This window comes from Clupea harengus, chromosome 20, assembly GCF_900700415.2.
Source record: "Clupea harengus chromosome 20, Ch_v2.0.2, whole genome shotgun sequence".
Taxonomy (NCBI): Eukaryota; Metazoa; Chordata; class Actinopteri; order Clupeiformes; family Clupeidae; genus Clupea; species Clupea harengus.
This window is the reverse complement of record NC_045171.1, coordinates 5,577,737-5,594,424: the sequence shown is the minus strand read 5'-3', so window position 1 is coordinate 5,594,424 and position 16,688 is coordinate 5,577,737. Positions and strand designations below refer to the sequence as shown.

General features: G+C 45.1%; 1 protein-coding gene across 7 annotated transcripts in view; it reads right to left on the bottom strand.

The window, feature by feature from the left end:
- Nucleotides 1-16,688, bottom strand: part of diaph2 (diaphanous-related formin 2) — a 386,793-nt gene that overhangs the window by 62,645 nt on the left and 307,460 nt on the right. For all 7 annotated transcript variants that reach the window (XM_031587577.1, XM_031587582.1, XM_031587583.1 and 4 more), the window contains one exon: nt 1,744-1,908. In XM_031587577.1, coding sequence (XP_031443437.1) covers nt 1,744-1,908 — 165 coding nt within the window. The remainder of the gene's footprint in view (nt 1-1,743; nt 1,909-16,688) is intronic.

Here is a 16,688-nt window from a genome sequence, read left to right as displayed (position 1 = left end):
TGGCTCCGCCCCAGGAGGGGAGGGCCGTGTCATGCGTTGGGAGGCACTTTGATCAGCCGAATGAAAGTTGGGTTTAGATATGGCTCCGACTGCAGGGAGTGTATTGGGGAGACGCCGACAAGGGGACCTTGCCATTCACTTTAATGGGTTTTGAAGACTTTGAGCGTACCTCCTGGACATTGTGTCATCATACTGACATGCTTCCGTTTCATTTTTTAATTTTTTTCCTGCTTCGTTTTTTTCTTTCCTCCCCCTTTGTCCAACTTGCTTGAAGCAAAATGAGATGGAGAGGGAAGTGGGGGCACAAAAAAAAAGGAAGACACTTAAATACGTTTAAGAGATTTGTTCCCCAGAGGGAAATTCTTCTTTGTTCCGGAGCATTCTAGTTTCTCCTCATCCTAATATATCCTTCATTTTACATTAAAATGACTCGTTACTTCAACTCCCACCATCCACACCCCCACCTTTATCCCAGAATCCTTTGCCCTGAAAGCACATGAGAAGAAGAAAGACTTCATCAGAAGAGAAAGCTTTTAGCTTACCTCTTCATAAGGCTCTGTGAACTCCTGACAATCCCACTAGGGACTTGCCACTCAGAAACAATGTTTTTGCTCTGAATTGCCCCAAAATATTTTTTACCTTCAAAATAATTACATTACCAGAAAATTACCCAAATTTAAAACACACACAATAAATATCGCCCATTTTGCAGAAAATAACAACTATCTACACTACATGGTATAGGAGTGTGTGTGAGGAGTGTGTGTGAGGAGTGTGTGTGAGGAGTGTGTGATTTTGAAAAAAGAAATGAATCAATAAAGAAATGAATTACAGAAATAATCTCTTTTTTGTCACATTGTTGTCAGAACTGATAAGATTATAAAAAATTACTCCCCCTTTTTCAAATTCCCCCCAGTTTTAAGAAAAAAAGAACAAAACCCCCCACTCCTACCAAGGCTTACCCGGCCCAACCTCCCTTCCTGGTTTGGTGCTTTTAAGCGGCGCTGAGGAGGCTTCGGCTATGCCTCCGATGCCAGCGTACGTCAGCGGGCCCGACGCAAGTCCATTGAAAGGATAAGAAGCTTCCGGAGTCTCTTTTATCAGCGAGGAACTTACATGCTCCGTAATGCATTATACATTCCATTCTCAGCACAGTTTACGTGCCCTTTAATCTGTGCTATATAAGCCCCTTCCTCAATCTGCCCACCGCTCTGTCAAGGAAATTTCTTTATCAACTCGGGATGAAATAAGTTAATTCACCACCTACTTTTAAGGTGATGCAAAGCTTTTTTTTCCCCAGCAGCTGCCTAACCTGGCTTAGTATTAAGTGTTGATAAAATGTCATCACTTACTCCAGTGTTTTTTCTTTTGAATGGATACAAGGGGGTTGAAGAAGGAAATACATAGATATTTTAAATATTGGTCTTTTTAAGGGACTACTATGGCTACAGAAAGAGGGAGTACAAGAAATTCTTCCTTTAAGTTTCAGTCTCTGAATACAATATGCATTCAGACACAATCATGCTGGGTATGTAGAAGTCAGTTGTATGTATTTGTGCTTGTGTGTGCGTGTTTGAGAGAGTGTCTGTCTGTCTGTCTGTCTGTCTGTCTGTCTGTCTGTCTGTCTGTCTGTCTGTCTGTCTGTCTGTCTGTCTGTCTGTCTGTCTGTCTGTCTGTCTGTCTGTCTGTCTGTCTGTCTGTCTGTCTGTCTGTCTGTCTTTGTGGGAGTGTGTGTGCACTTACCAAGAAGAGGGAGCGGAAGTTGGCGAGGTCCCCAAAGAAGTCTTCAATGCTGAGGGTGTGGGGGTCAAAGGCCAGGTAGCTGCCCATGCTCTCGTAGAGTTTCTGCATGTTCTTGTGCATGATGGAGAGCTTCTCGTACTGCTCCCGCGAATGCTTGGAGAAACCGTGCTGGGGGGGCGCCAGTTAAGGACAATCAAGAATTCAAAAGAGACAAGTGATAGACATATGCAAAAATAATATGCATGAATTATCAAAGAACTGTGGCGAAAGGTAAACAAAACAAAAAAAAGATACTTTCAGATCAAGTCTATACTGAGATCACACACAAAACAAAAGGAAGACGTGTCTCATCGGCCTCACCGTCAGAAGAGTCCGTCAGAAACCAATAGCTGGGGACCCAGCCGATGTGGCTGATAGGCAGAGCTGATTGTGGTCATTGTTTCATTGTCTTGCTAGCCACCCAATCGGGGGGTCAGCTGAAGTTGAACCCGCACATAGACTGAAGCGTGTAATTTACCGCCCAGGCGAAGGAGCATCCACTCAGAAAATCACCACAGGCCGCCACTGACACAGTCATCACAGTGCTTTCAGCGACAACATGTGGGAGCCACCATTTGACCCACCACGTGGGGGGAGCCACCATTTGCTTTTGTGCCTGTCACCGACACCCAGCATGGAAGCCACAAACCTTCCTGTACACCTTCCTGACACAATGAAGAACAAAAATCAGCCACGACTGTGAGGATACAGTGACTGCCCACTGCACACTGTGGTGGCATGGGGAATCCTCTCTGTCTTGGGCATAATCCTGCCAATCCAACAGGTCAAATTATACTCACTGTAAACAGATTAGGTTATGCTCTCCCCATGATAAGTAAGCAGTGTATCGTACCGATTGTATGGTATGAGATTTTTTTTAAAGCATGGAGGATCTTAAGCATCTGCCACAGATTCCTGTTTTCCACCCCTTTGTTCCCCTCGAGGACACAAACACAACAGGCATATCAAGTGGTCCCATCATGCATGAATTGTGCTGATGTTTTTTTTTAAATATAAGACTTAAAGGTGCAGTGTGTAGGGTTTATAGGGATCTTTTAGCAGAAATGGAATATAGTATTCATAGTTATGTTTTTATTAGTGTATAATCGACTATAACTACCCATTTTTGTGTTTTTGTGAGCTAAGATTGAGCACTTCATATCCTTTTCAGTACTAAGTAACCTTTCTCCCCGTGTCACTGTTTAAAAATATCTAATTGCCACCAGGATTGTAATTTCATATTTTTGCATAAAAACTAGAATTTATCTTTGTTATTTGGACCAAAAAGACCTGGTGACATTTCCGAGATCAGCCCTTAAGCACTGAAAATTATTGCCAAAAACTTTACAATTTACAGTCCATGTAAGGTATGACCTACAGTTTTACAGACTAAATAACTAAATACAATTCTTAAATATCTATTTTCTAACATATATATATATTATGGCTACTCGATGCGGTCGTACACAATGGCATCATATTGGAAGTAGCTCCTGGTATGGTACATTCTCCTATACGCACGGAACGAAAGGGGTGAAGGACGGGGTATTCAGTTGGTTGCAACCTGCAACTTCACTGCTAGATGCCACTATATCCCGCACACTGCACCTTTAAGTAAGCACAGATAGTGTACAGATAACATCTTTGATTTGCGTCAGCCTCTCGGAGTCTGGCCCTGTGCACTCCAGGGGCCCGTCACTGGGGAGCGGGCGAGGCCTTCACTGGCTGTTATTTCCACATCAAAGACATGTCACATTGACGGGAACTTGACATGCACTGTCCTACAGCAGTGCCAGCATGTGTCCCTCTCAAACAGCATCACTCTCCAGCTAACTCTTTCTCTTTCTCTCTCTCCCTCTCTCTCTCTCCCTCTCTCTCCCCCTCTCTCTCTCCCCCCCCTCTCTCTCTCTCTCTCTCTCCCCCCCTCTCCCCCTCTCTCTCTCCCCCTCTCTCTCTGTCTCTGAACTTTCAAAGTGTGTTCTCCTAGCCTCTCTCTCTCTAGTATGCGTCACCTGGGCTTCAAAAGACTGGCGTATACTGAGGTCTCAAGGTAAAACATTATGCAGCTTCCCCCAACCAGTAAACCACTGTTTGACAGTCCTCTCTCACTCCCAGAAGAGTCCTCAAAGAAAAAAGAAAGCACACATTCACCATTCTCTCTCTCTCTCTCTCTCTTTCTTTCTCTCTCTTTCTTTCTTTCTCCTGCAACCACATCTGTCTCCACAGAGTGAAAGGCTGCAGCACCTAGCACCTGCACCTGCTCGTTTTCCTGTTTCCTCCCCGGTGCCCCCTTTCCACAAACACATTTGGTGCGATTTTGATCAGAATATGCCGCTTTTGCACCTTTCAGATGGTAATCTGAGTGGAGTTTAGATGAAATGTGCCCCTGGCCTGACTTAATCTCGCTCCTCCTCAGACCTGAATCGGGCCTCTGCATCTTCGCGTCTAACACGGGGTGGGGTCCACTTCCCCCTCCTCTTCCTCCTCCCCAAAACCTCAAAGGTGTTTTTGAAGACGGGACCATGACCAATAGCTGCTCCCCTTGAAGACCCTCCTGTGTTCCAAACGAGGCCTGCGCTTGACGAGAGGCAGATGTCAGTGCAGTCCGCCCCATTTGGGCCTTCATGTTGCAAACAGCTCTAAGCCTTAATTAAGCCCTCCTGTTCTGCACTCACATTAATGACATGTGGATTTGTTCCCATGTCTGGCGCCCGAGACGATGCACACACCGATGGTGATTGTGACCCCCTATTCAAATGTTGGCTTAATAACAAATGCCTGACAAATAGTTTTCCTCAGGAAAATAAATAAAATAAAACAAAACCAAAAAAACACAGACTTCACACCAGCCACCTCTAAGGGCCACCATAAATTACCCTGTTTGTTTACCTTTGTGCATGTGAGAGTTAATAAAATGGTGCATTGCTCCCTTCGGCGAGGCCAAAAAGCCTCCTTAATAAATCTCCTCTAACCCAGTTCCATTAATGTTTTATTTAATGCTTTCCTATGTGCCTCCTGGCTCCGTGCAGTGAGCCTGAAGCTAAGCCCACTCTCCACACCGATCCGATTTACCCAGGGCTCTGCCAGGCCCTCAGCACACAGCCAAATTACACCCAGCTGCCCAGCAACTGGACAGTGCATTCGACAAGGGTGTGTGGGTGTGTGTGTGTGTGGTTGTGTGTGCGTGTGCGTGTGTGTGTGTGTGTGTGAGAGAGAGAGGGAGAGGGTATTACACAATGTCTGTCCCACACAGTCACGGTTCAGCTTACAGGACATTTTCCTTGGCCTGGGTACAGCCGGGCAAATGGGAAATAGCAGGCCTAGGCTCAGAGCTGCAGCAGAGCGGCGGCCTGTTGGGTTGATGCAAAGGGCCAGCCTGGCAGCTCCCGGGCAGCGGTGGCAGTGCCCCCTGTGCTGGGGCTCTGACACGGGCACCGTGTCTGTCCAAAGGGACAAACACAGCTAATGAGAAGTGATATAACCTGGGGTTCATGGCAGGTAGGTTAGGCAACAGCACATGCAGTGGGTGCACAGAGTTTTGGAAGTTTGTGTCACGTTTTCTACACTGCTTGCGATGGTGATAACTTTGGCTTCAGCTCCGCATCTTGCCGTGGGTGGTCACATTTTAGCACACAGATCATATGTTGCTGTGTTCTTCCACAAATATTAAAGAAAGTAAAGTTTGAATGACAACCAGCGCCAGTTGTGTGTGGGTGCCAGAAACTGGGACTGAGGCCATACGTCTGCATCGTTTACTTACAAGAGTCTGTGGCTGGGCGTAAAAGAAATAACCATAAAATATCCCTCCTGTCTGTTTTGCACAACAAAATGTATCTGCTCCTAAATAATTGCACTGACCTTCAAGCAGATGGAGAGGGAGAGGAGGGTAATAGAGGAGAGCATATTGTTTCTGCCTTGCTCTTCATTCAGGTAAGCAATCATTTGTTGCAGCAGAGAAAAGAACAAAACAGACAACACACAAAAAACAAAGGCAAAAAAAGAAAGAAAAAAGTGGGGTTCATTTCACATGGCGAAAATAATTAAAATTTGTACTGAACTGAATGCCATGGTGCTGTGAATTTATTTTTTTTGGAGATATTCTGGACCGCTTCCAAAGTAATTAACACAACACCTTGGAAGGGGATCAACAGCATGCCACAAACTCGCTCCTCCGCTCTCATTTCCATAGTTGCGCTATCTCCGTTCTTCTGGCTCCTGACGGCTGCCAACACAAGCATGGTTGTCTGATAGAATCTCCCGCCACTCCTCGATGTGTAATTATGCCTCATTGTTCAGCTGTGAGGCAATCAGACGGAGTGCAAATCAAACCCTCCCCAACTCCGAGCCGCCCGGGTGAAATTTGCAAAAGAATTTGCAAAGTAACCTGCTGATTAATGCTCCATTATTGTCTGGGATTTTCGTGAGATTCGCGAGTGGTGATTTGACTGTCATTATGACCGTGGTCATTACGACAGGAAATTTGTCTTTAGAAAAATACAAGGTGGGGGGAACAGGATCTGTCTGAGGAAAGCGCCGATTCAAGAAATGCAAAAAAGTGAACATCACAAAGACTGAATGGCCGATAGTGAAGAAATAAATAGTGTTGTGCTGACACGACCATTTTGAAGGGGACTGGGAAGTATGCTGGCCTTGCATCGATTGGTTCCTGTATAGTGAACTGAAGGAAGAAAGAGAGAAAAGAGAGGCTCTCAGGTGGTCGTACGCGGGGAGATAACCGGGGCTTTGTGAAAGGTACGTGTACACACACATGACTTGCAGGACAGATGATAAGGGCCATAATAATCTGAGCTATGCATTTCTTCAAACAAGATCCTTCATCTCGCTAAGCAGCAAGCCTCACACAACCCCCCCCCCCTCCCTTGACACCCAATTACATTTCGATGTAGTAAGGAGGCTTTTAACTTCACAGCCTTCGCTAGGCTTTCATTTTCTTCAGGTCCCCTGTATGCATGTAGTGCCTGTGCTAAGTGCTATTGCAAAGTGTTGAATGCAGATCCGATAAGAATGTCAAAACGAGTTTGAGTGTGTATGTGTGTGTAGTGTGTGTGTGTGTTTGTGTGTAGTGTGTGTGTGTGTGTATGTATGTGTGTGTGTGTAGCATACTCATTCACACAGGCCACACTGCATGAGCTGCCATTCCACCTCAAAGTCCATGTGGTAATTAAAACCGGGGGGCCTGAACAGGAAATAGGATGTGATGTGTCTGCCGCAGCAGCAGCAGGAGATAAGTGAATCCCGCGCCCCCACACCACCCCCTGCCCTACCCCCATCCTGCGGGCGCAAGGTTACGACCCCTTATCACGCCGTGTTCCTTGGCCGCATCAACACGGACAATCCCACTCTTCCTCTTGAAAAATTAAAAGCGGGATTCAGTGTCAATTTCACTGTCAATTTATTCTGTATCCCCCCTCGCCATTGAATATTAATGTCGGCGCGAGGCGGCTCTCTGCCTGAACCTCCTTCTCTCCTCTTAAGCATACAGCTGCCTATGCTGGTCCTGCTGATGAAATGAGACAAGACTGGAAAAAAAGGTACGCTGATATAACAATCCGCAAAGACATTGGATATAAAAGTGCTGCTGGAGAAAAACTATTCTCAAATATTCCTTTCAGACAATTTGCAGGGCGAGAAAAAAACACTCATAATTCAACACAGCAACACCTGACACATTTCCAAAAAATATCTGTATTGTAAAATAACTGTTCATTGTACTATTCATTTTCTTTGACAAAGAAGTTTGACAGTTATAGCTCTTGACTGTGTTACGGATGGAGTCAAATGTGTAAGAACAAGAACCAAAAGAGAGATGAACTGTATTTGATCTACTCCAGGTCATTGCAATATACAGTCATAAAGTGACTGGCCTTTGTTGTTAAAGGACATTTAATATTAAGAAACCCACTAAATGTTTGCACTGCGAACACTTGCTTTTTCTAAATTCAGCAGGATATCGTTGAAGGACAAATCTTGTTAGGAAGCCTTGTGGACGTTTGCTCTTCCCATAAAGCAGTTCATAAAAAGACAAAAATATAATGTTTTCTTCATCAAATGCGTCAGCATAACGCATGTTATCATACTGTGAATATGTATGATAACATAATGCAGTTGTCGTTGCCTTTCACTCACATTGTCTGGGGCCCACAGTTGCATAACCTGTGAGTCAGGCTATAGACAACAGTGTAGATCAAGCTACTCATAATTGTCTGTGTGTGTGTGCATATTTCTTGCACTTACAGTGCAACAAGCAACAAGGTTCTCCTATCTACATGCACTGTACATACACAATATGAAGGATTCAGTCGTTTTTTTATGGAGCTTTTTTTTTGCAGATGTGCCTCGCAGTGTTTGCAGTTGCCAAGAAATATTGCCAAGTACAAGAAGGGCTAGGTAATAAATCCTGTAGAAGTAGCAGTAGCCATTCAAATAACTACTTGGGTAGGAGAAAGGATCGAACTATCATCAGACATGAATTTCAGCATAAGCTGCAGCGATGATGTTGATCAAAACAATCTCATGCTTAATGGATCAAAAAATGATTTTCATTCACGTATTAATATGCGTACCCGAAAATGAACTAATTCATGTCCAGTGTTCACTGCTCATCGCTAATGGACGGTAATGGATCGTGGCTAAGGCCATGTGCTCTGTTCACATGTGCCTGAAAAACATCATTTTGGATTGACAATGGCACTTGTTGCCTGACTTCAACTAGCCATTCCAGTTAGTGCTTCCGCATCAATATTCAGTGGCTGTGTACTTTCGTCAGTATACTTCTTTTACTATCTTCTATCTATATTTAGTTATTTACATATTTCATTTTCAGTGGTTTGCCCTCCATAAATAATAAAGTAAAAATGTGCATGAAGAGCAGTTCAATCAGAGGCCTGATGAGACTTCATGTATAACTCAGGCCGAGCTCTGCCTGCTAACATGATCTGCACCATGTTTTTTCTTGGCAAAAAGGAGATACAGTTCTGTACAAAGAAAACCCTTTCAGAAATAAGTTTGCAATGAATGCCCGACAACAAGTCTGCCGTGTTTACAAACAGATTAACATCTTATCAATCTTGCAGACACGGACAGAAAGGTCAGCTCTCGTGTTTGTCTCGACTGCTCATCTCTGCTGCTGCGGCTGCCATCCTCTCCCGGTAGTATCTGCGCTTCACGAGCTAACAGCTAACCCTTCCTTGCACGATGCAGCTTGATTCTTATCTAAGCCTTCAATTAAACATAGCCAACACAGGTGGCAGTGCTGTGTGCTGATTAGTCTGACTTGATTGGAGGTGCCGCCACTGGGTTGCGAAGGGGCCCGGCCCTTGAGATAGAGGACTAGTGTGTTCTGCAGGGTGCTCGGCATAAAACACTACAGGTAGCGTATGGTGTAGCTCTGTCTCATACTCCTTTCCCAGCATGCCGTCACCTGATGGTAATTAAGTTTACCGCTTCTACCAAACTGCTCTGTGATTACATGAATTACACAATTGGATCCACTGATTGTATCTTGCTGATGATGAAATGGGGGAAAAATTGGAGCATTTACGTGTATATATATTTATTTTTTCAGCCAAATACTAACGCAGCATTCAGATTTTCAGCAAAAAGACACAAGAAAAGAGAAACAGCAACAGCTAGTAGTATGCAGAGCAAAGAAAAAAAGAAGAGATGGAATGAATGGAAAAAAAAAGAGAGAGAGAGAGAGGGAGAGAGAGAGAGAGAGAGAGAGAAGGGAGCCTTGGCAAGAGTATTTACGAGTAATGCTCAAGCCTGTCTAGTTAGTCCCACAGAAGTGTGTGGACTGCATTTTGTGACAATTTCACCTCTTTTTTCCCCTTTACTTGATCACAAGAGCGAGAAGCTGTGAAATGGGGCCTCTCCCGGGAGTGCTTAATACATCTCTGCTGAACATGTCTGTAATCACGACTGGTGGGGTTTTTAAAACACGGTCCCTGTAGGGTTCGCTTTGAAGTCCCCCAGTAGATGTCGGAGTGTTACAAATGTCAATAGCATCTGAAGGCCTCTTTTGTCGGACCTTATAAAAATTCTGTACAGATAACCACTATAAGCACTTAAATGCTTTTAGCTCAACACAAATTGGATCGATAGCGAGCGCTTTCACAGCAAACTGTACAGTTGGTGTCTCTGCTTGTCTTTCCCCCCACCCTGAGTTGATATTATTCTAATGTGGACCTGCTCTTGGATTCGTTTCTACAAATCAATTCCAACGCTTAAAAAAAAAAAAAAAAAAGAAAAGCAGCTAATTTGATCAATGTGCCAGCTCCTTCGAGGGATTTTCCAGCTGGTCAGCCAGCGCTGAAAGCTCGTTGTGTTTGCAGAATTTAAGAACCGAAACCACAACAAACAAAAATAAAAAAGGGCCAAATGAGAGAATGAGGAATGACGTACGGTATTGATCAGCCTCTCTCCCTCCCTCAGTCACATTGGACGCCCGGCCAGTGGCATGACAGAAAACAACTCCATTCGATAGCCTTATCATCACAGCAGCACGGCTTCGACCAACAGGTCAGAACAGTTCGGCAGGTTTGAGGGAACATTTCGATTGCCTAAGCTGGAGAATCCCATTAAAAGACCCCTTCAAGCACGCTGCTTTGTCTGCAGCTTAATGAAGTGAATGCTTGAGCAGCAAGCTACAATAGAGAAGCCTGTGGTCAAAAGGTGAATGGTTTGTGTAATACTCTATATGCACATTACATGACCGCACTGCTCTCACCCGCCTGGCCTTCTGTTCTTTAATAAATCACTAAGAAACTCAGAACTGAAGCTCACTGCCAATTTTCCGTCACACAAAAGCGTTACAAATGACTCGGGGGGAAAGGGTGACACCGAATCATAGTTTAATGCACAACGACTGTGAAGGCTGCGGTCTTGTGCTCGGATGGCAAGACATTCTCAGGTCTTTTTCAATCCTTGGCCACTCACTGGATTAATGCACGGACATGACAGAAATGAAAATCAAATTTACGGTACATGATCATACATCTAGCGAAGAGCCGATGTGGAGAGCATGTGGAGAACAGTGGAAGCGTGGGGGGGGGGGGGGGGGGGTGTCTAGTGGGGCGGGTAAGAGAGACTGGTGGGACGCGATGGAATAATGGACCCGTCTCCAACGGAGACGCTCCGACACAGAGTCTATTTTTAGCAAATTAATTTAAGGGCTCTAAATAATTAACTGATAATTATCTGGCAATCAAGTGTAGGATAAAATGATCTCCCAGAGATTCTCCAGTGAAGCTTGAGGAGCTTCATCAAGATGGGGGTGTGTAGTCAAAAAACATATTGTGGGAGAAAAGGGGGGAAAAAAAGAGAGTGGCAATTGAGTGGCATATCTGTAAGGGAAGTGCATTCGCCAGTGAGTATAATGCTCACTGAGTGACAGGAAGCTGGCACTCGCTCACCGTTCGTCTCTGACATAACACTGTTGGGGTATGGAAATTAAACACACACACACACACACACACACACACACACACACACACACACACACACACTCGCACAAACAAGCAGATACACAATCCAGCTGTCTTCTGGAAACTGCACAGCTCGGACACATTTCTGTGAACTTCTGCGGAAGTGTTAACGCAGCGTTCGACAGGTGCTGAAGCCGTGCAGTATTGTGCCTCGGAAAAATTGATGATGTATTCCTAACACACAACGCACTGCAGAGCCAGCCTGTCTGCGGTTATGGTGAAGAAGATGATGGTGACGCTCGTGAGGGGGGTGTTGAAGATGATCACGAGCATGATGGTGATGGTGATGATGATGATGATGATGAAAATGGTGATGATGCACCACTCAGAGTCTTTCACCTCATTAGTACTCCCGTGAACATGCCTATGAGGTGGAGGTGGCTATTCATAATATACTGCCGAAGGCCACATTATTATTCAGAGATGCATTCCAAACGTGATGAATAATGGAGACATCCTCTGCCATAACATGTGTGTGACACTGACCTCCTCTACAGGAACACTTCCTCGCCGCTGGAGTAAAGAGCATAGAGTGCCGTTGGTAACGAAGAGGGGAAAAAAAAAAAGAAATACATATGCATGTGCCATATGTGATGGAATGGCTGTGCCAAACCTAATGACACTGAATGCTAGAGCAAAAAAGAAATAAATAAATCAAAATAAACAAGACTTTCAAGCCAAGTCTTTGTTAAAGTTTCTGCATTCTGGCTGTTGGTTTAGTGTCAAGAGGAGGGAAGAAGCAGGAGTGAGAGGTGGAGAGGAGGCGGGCGGGAGGCAGGGAGGGAGGGAAGGGTGTATTGTGTGCCCCAGATAGCTAGCCTGCTACCCCTGAGAAGACACCTCCTGGAGAGTGAGCCGAGGAGAGAAGAGAGTACACTGACAGCTGATGAATCGCCCCGAGCTATGTGTGTTTGCGTTCCTACTTGTGAAAATCAAAGTGTCTTGCTGCCGGTTTCCTCCTCTTCCCTGCAGCTCCTACCTGCCTGCTCCTTCCTCTCCATCTCTCTCCCTCTGTCTCTCTCCATCTTTTTCTCCCCTTTTCTCTTCCGCTCTCCTCCTCTCCCTCCCCAAGCCTGCCACCTCCCCTCGCACACTGCCCTCCCTCTCTTTAAACATTGTTCCATCGGCATATTCATGTAGAACCATCTGTCAGGCTAAGTATATCAATCCGTCAATCCGTCTATCCCCCTGTCACATTTTTCTTTTCTTTTTTTTCCCCTTTCCTTGCTTTCACTGTCTTGCAGAGGCAGCGGCTGATATCTAATTTCAAAACACTGTACATCCCCAGAGCTGAGGGAGAGCGAGGAAAAACAACAACTAATGGAAAAGGGGACTGTGACTGAGTGTCACACAGCTGACAGCTGCTTTCAATATATATATATATATATATATATATATATATCTTAAAAACGCCTTTCAAACCGCAAATTGTTTACACACAAATAACTTTCCTTCAATTCGAAGAAAGGCAAGGAAGAGAGGAGGAAATAAAAACACATCCCTTTGTAGTAAAAAAAAACTGGCATTAAGCAAGCATTGGCAGATGTACTCGAAAGCCTCTGTTTACACACACTGTTCTCTTTCAGTGGCGAGGCGGCTGAGGGAAATGGCGATTATCTTGGCTCTGCCGTGTTCGTGGTGAGACGCCTGGCTGACAGGCTAGCTGCCTCCCACTGTGTAACCTTTTATAAAAATCAATGCGACAGCTAAACGCCGCTCCTCCGCTCGGCACTGCCGCCCCACCCAGAGTGGGGAGAAAAACACAAACCAACGGGTAAATCACCGCGTCCACGCTCGACTTTAGTCACTGCCGTTTGGTCATGGTTCACCACCGTCTCATCGAAACGATATCCCCTAAGGATAAGGTGGGGGGTTGACGACGTGGTGATCTTGTTGTTCATGTGCACACAGCTTCTGGTGCACATCTTTTAACTGTTGTAAACAATACTGCGGCTCATTGTTCAGGAACCCCTCTCTCTCTCTCTCTGTGTGTGTGTGTGTGTGTGTGTGTGTGTGTGTGTGTGTGTGTGTGTGTGTGTGTATGTGTGTGTGTGTGTGTGTTTTGAGCAGCATGACTTCTTCCTTGCCAGACGGAGAACAAAAGGTCCAGGGGTACTTGTGGCTGCAGGTCAGGCGCTGTTGTATGAGGTTTGCATGCTCTGGCCAATCCACTCCAATTATGCTTAGAGAGTCCACCTCGGACAAGCTCAAACCGCCCTCTGACAGGAGCCCAGTCTCGCCGGTGCCAAAAGTTCAACAATTTTTTGACATGCTTGATGCCAAGGCTTTGATTTAAGCTGGACAGGCATGGGAGAGATCCATAAATATATCATTACACCTCGAGGAGAACGGTGGGAGGAGAGAGAAGCAGACGCTGAAGAGGCTGCTGCGAGCCCAGGTAAACAGACATTTGAAAAGCCGTGTCTTAGACCCGCAGAGAAAGCACTCTGACATCTACTGTCTGAGTACACATTCCACAGAGGAGCTTCAAGCACTTGCCAGGCATAGAAAATAACAGCAATATTCCACAAAGAGCCCAACTTATCAAAATATGTATAACATTCCGAAACAGCTCTGTTAGCAGCGCGTAAATGTAAAAGGTTGAAAAGAGGTGAGAGTGGGGATAGAAAAAAACCCCAAACAAACCAAAAAAAGAAGCGATAAATAAACAATGTTCTTGTCAATGAACCAAAGGGAGATAAAAAAAGATTGGCGAATTATGGATAAACAAGCTTTTCTACATGAGAAACCAATAACCAAGATCGAGTGGCACTATGACATAATTAGTTTACCCGCGGTTGGCTGTTTTTCGGCAGATTTAATTGGCTGCAGATGCCACATCTACAGAAGGGTGCATTAATCTCGAAATGAAAGTCATCACCTTCAGCAGGTGGCCCCGGAGGAGACTAAGGACATGCACGAGACGGGCAAAGTAAGAACCGTCGCATTGGAAAATTTCACTTCGGTATCACGGCTGCCATTTTGTGCTCTTAGTGCCATTCATTTGGGCCGATGGGGGTTCCGAAGCTATCGACAGCTTTCCTCATTAGCACCGCATGCCTTCATGTGGTAATCGGACCGTATTAACCCACCGGGTTCGTTAAGGTCGGCCCAGACAGCTGCTGAGTCCAGAACGGCGCCGGCTCCGCTCCGGCCTCAGCAGCTGAACACTCTGAAAGCCCACAGCGCTGTCTCTTTCAAAGTACTGAAGACCACATACTGAAAGAAACATACATACAAATTAGGTCCAAACGGGCGGTGTAATTTTGTTTGGAAGACCGTGTCCTTTATGGTAACTCCACAGTGTAAACCATGAAACTGCTCAGTCATTTATGGGGACTCTGAAAGCTTCCCTGCTGGTAATATGAAGCGTATTTCCTATACCCCTTCTCTACCATACCTTCCACACACACACACAAGCACTCCCACTCACTCTCAATGTCTCCTGTCCTCCCTCCTTCCCCTCAGTTGATGCTATAATAGGATAAGAGGCTGTTTACATGACAATTTGATTTTCGTTTTCTTCGAGGCAATTTCAGAAAGGGGTAGCTTTTCTGGCCTAAGTTAATCCCTCACCACAGTGGCGGATGGATTTCCATCAGGGTGGGGGCTGGAGATAAGACTGTCCCTGCCACTGCCTAGCGGTGTCTCCTGCATCAGAGGCGATCACACACACACACACACACACACACACACACACACAGAAGAATAAGGCCAACCAAAGCATCAGCATCCAAGCAACACAAGGAGCATGCCAAGGCATTCATTACTATTGTCGCCAAAGCTCATAATGGTGAAACAAGAGAGGAGAAAGAAAAAAAAAGGAAAATAAGCATTCTTTCGGCATTTTTCATTAGCTGCCTAATTATCCGTAGCTTTCGATCGAAAACTGTGAACAGGATGATCAGACAGCATCGCGGCCCGTAAATAAATCATGTTCAAGGCAGACAGCGAGCGCTCATGGGAGGGGTGCAAAAACGCGACTGTCCTGCAACAGCAATTAGGAGAAATGATGCTAATGCGAGAATGAATGAAAATGTCAAAAGAAATAAACAAAATAATAAATAACACAGCTGTGTACTATAAATATAATGTATAGAGCCACCGACAGGCAGAGCTGCAGCTGTGATGCAGTATTTTTTTCTCTCCCTCTTTGTATTCACTGAGAACATAAGATGCGATGCCTTTGAGTGTACTATGACAAGACAACACCACCGCCCTGCAGTGCTGAAGGCATTCGCCTCCCACCACGCATTCCTCTGGCACGCCGTTAAACAAACCCGCTTGGCATACAGACATACATCTCATCAACACAAAGACCAAACCTTCACTGTTTTACAGAATCCCCACCTCTTTGGCTGTTCATTCTTGTCTCTGACTTGCTGTAACCTAATGGAAAGCCCACATTTGCCTGCTTTGTAATTAGCTTCTCGACTATCTGAAAAGGGGAAATGGCTGTCAACAATGCTGATAGCTTATATAATGCATTATTTATGTAGGGAGGGGTGGAGTTGGGGGGGGGGGCGCAACAACAAAGACATCAAACGCTTACAGGAGGACTAAGTGAGGTAACATTCAGCATTGCTTTCTGCAGGCAACTTTATCATAATGCTCTGCCTAAGTATCAGATGAAAAGCAATACGTGGAAAAGGCCTTTGTATGTATATGAGAAACAGTGCAGTGATGGCCTGTCTAGATCTGCACATCAATACAGTGCGCTGATGACTGAAATAGTGCTTCTGAGCGACAGTCATGTCAAGATCACAGTGACACTTGAGAAACACGCTAATACATCACTGTATCTGCTCTTCAGTTGAGGAATATCAATATTTTTCGATATTGACTTTTTCGAATCTCACTTTTATGAATCCAGCATTCATGAATACATTAAAGCTGGTGGGCATCCAAGAAATGAAGTGTCAATCAGATGAATGAAGATATAATTAAAAATATGGCCTGACCGAGCAAACAAGTTTATCTCTCTGATTCCTTGCGCTCACTTTGAGTGTTTGTTTGTCTTCATTTGGATCCTCTTTACAGTCTTTGCTTCTGCCATGATGATGACGGTACAGTAGAGTTGTGCTGCCATGGTGATGACGGTACAGTAGAGTTGTGCTGCCATGGTGATGATGGTACACTAGAGTTGTGCTGCCATGGTGATGACGGTACAGTAGAGTTGTGCTGCCATGGTGATGACGGTACAGTAGAGTTGTGCTGCCATGGTGATGACGGTACAGTAGAGTTGTGCTGCCATGGTGATGACAGTACAGTAGAGTTGTGCTGCCATGGTGATGACAGTACAGTAGAGTTGTGCTGCCATGGTGATGACGGTACAGTAGAGTTGTGCTGCCATGGTGATGACGGTACAGTAGAGTTGTGCTGCCATGGTGATGACGGTAC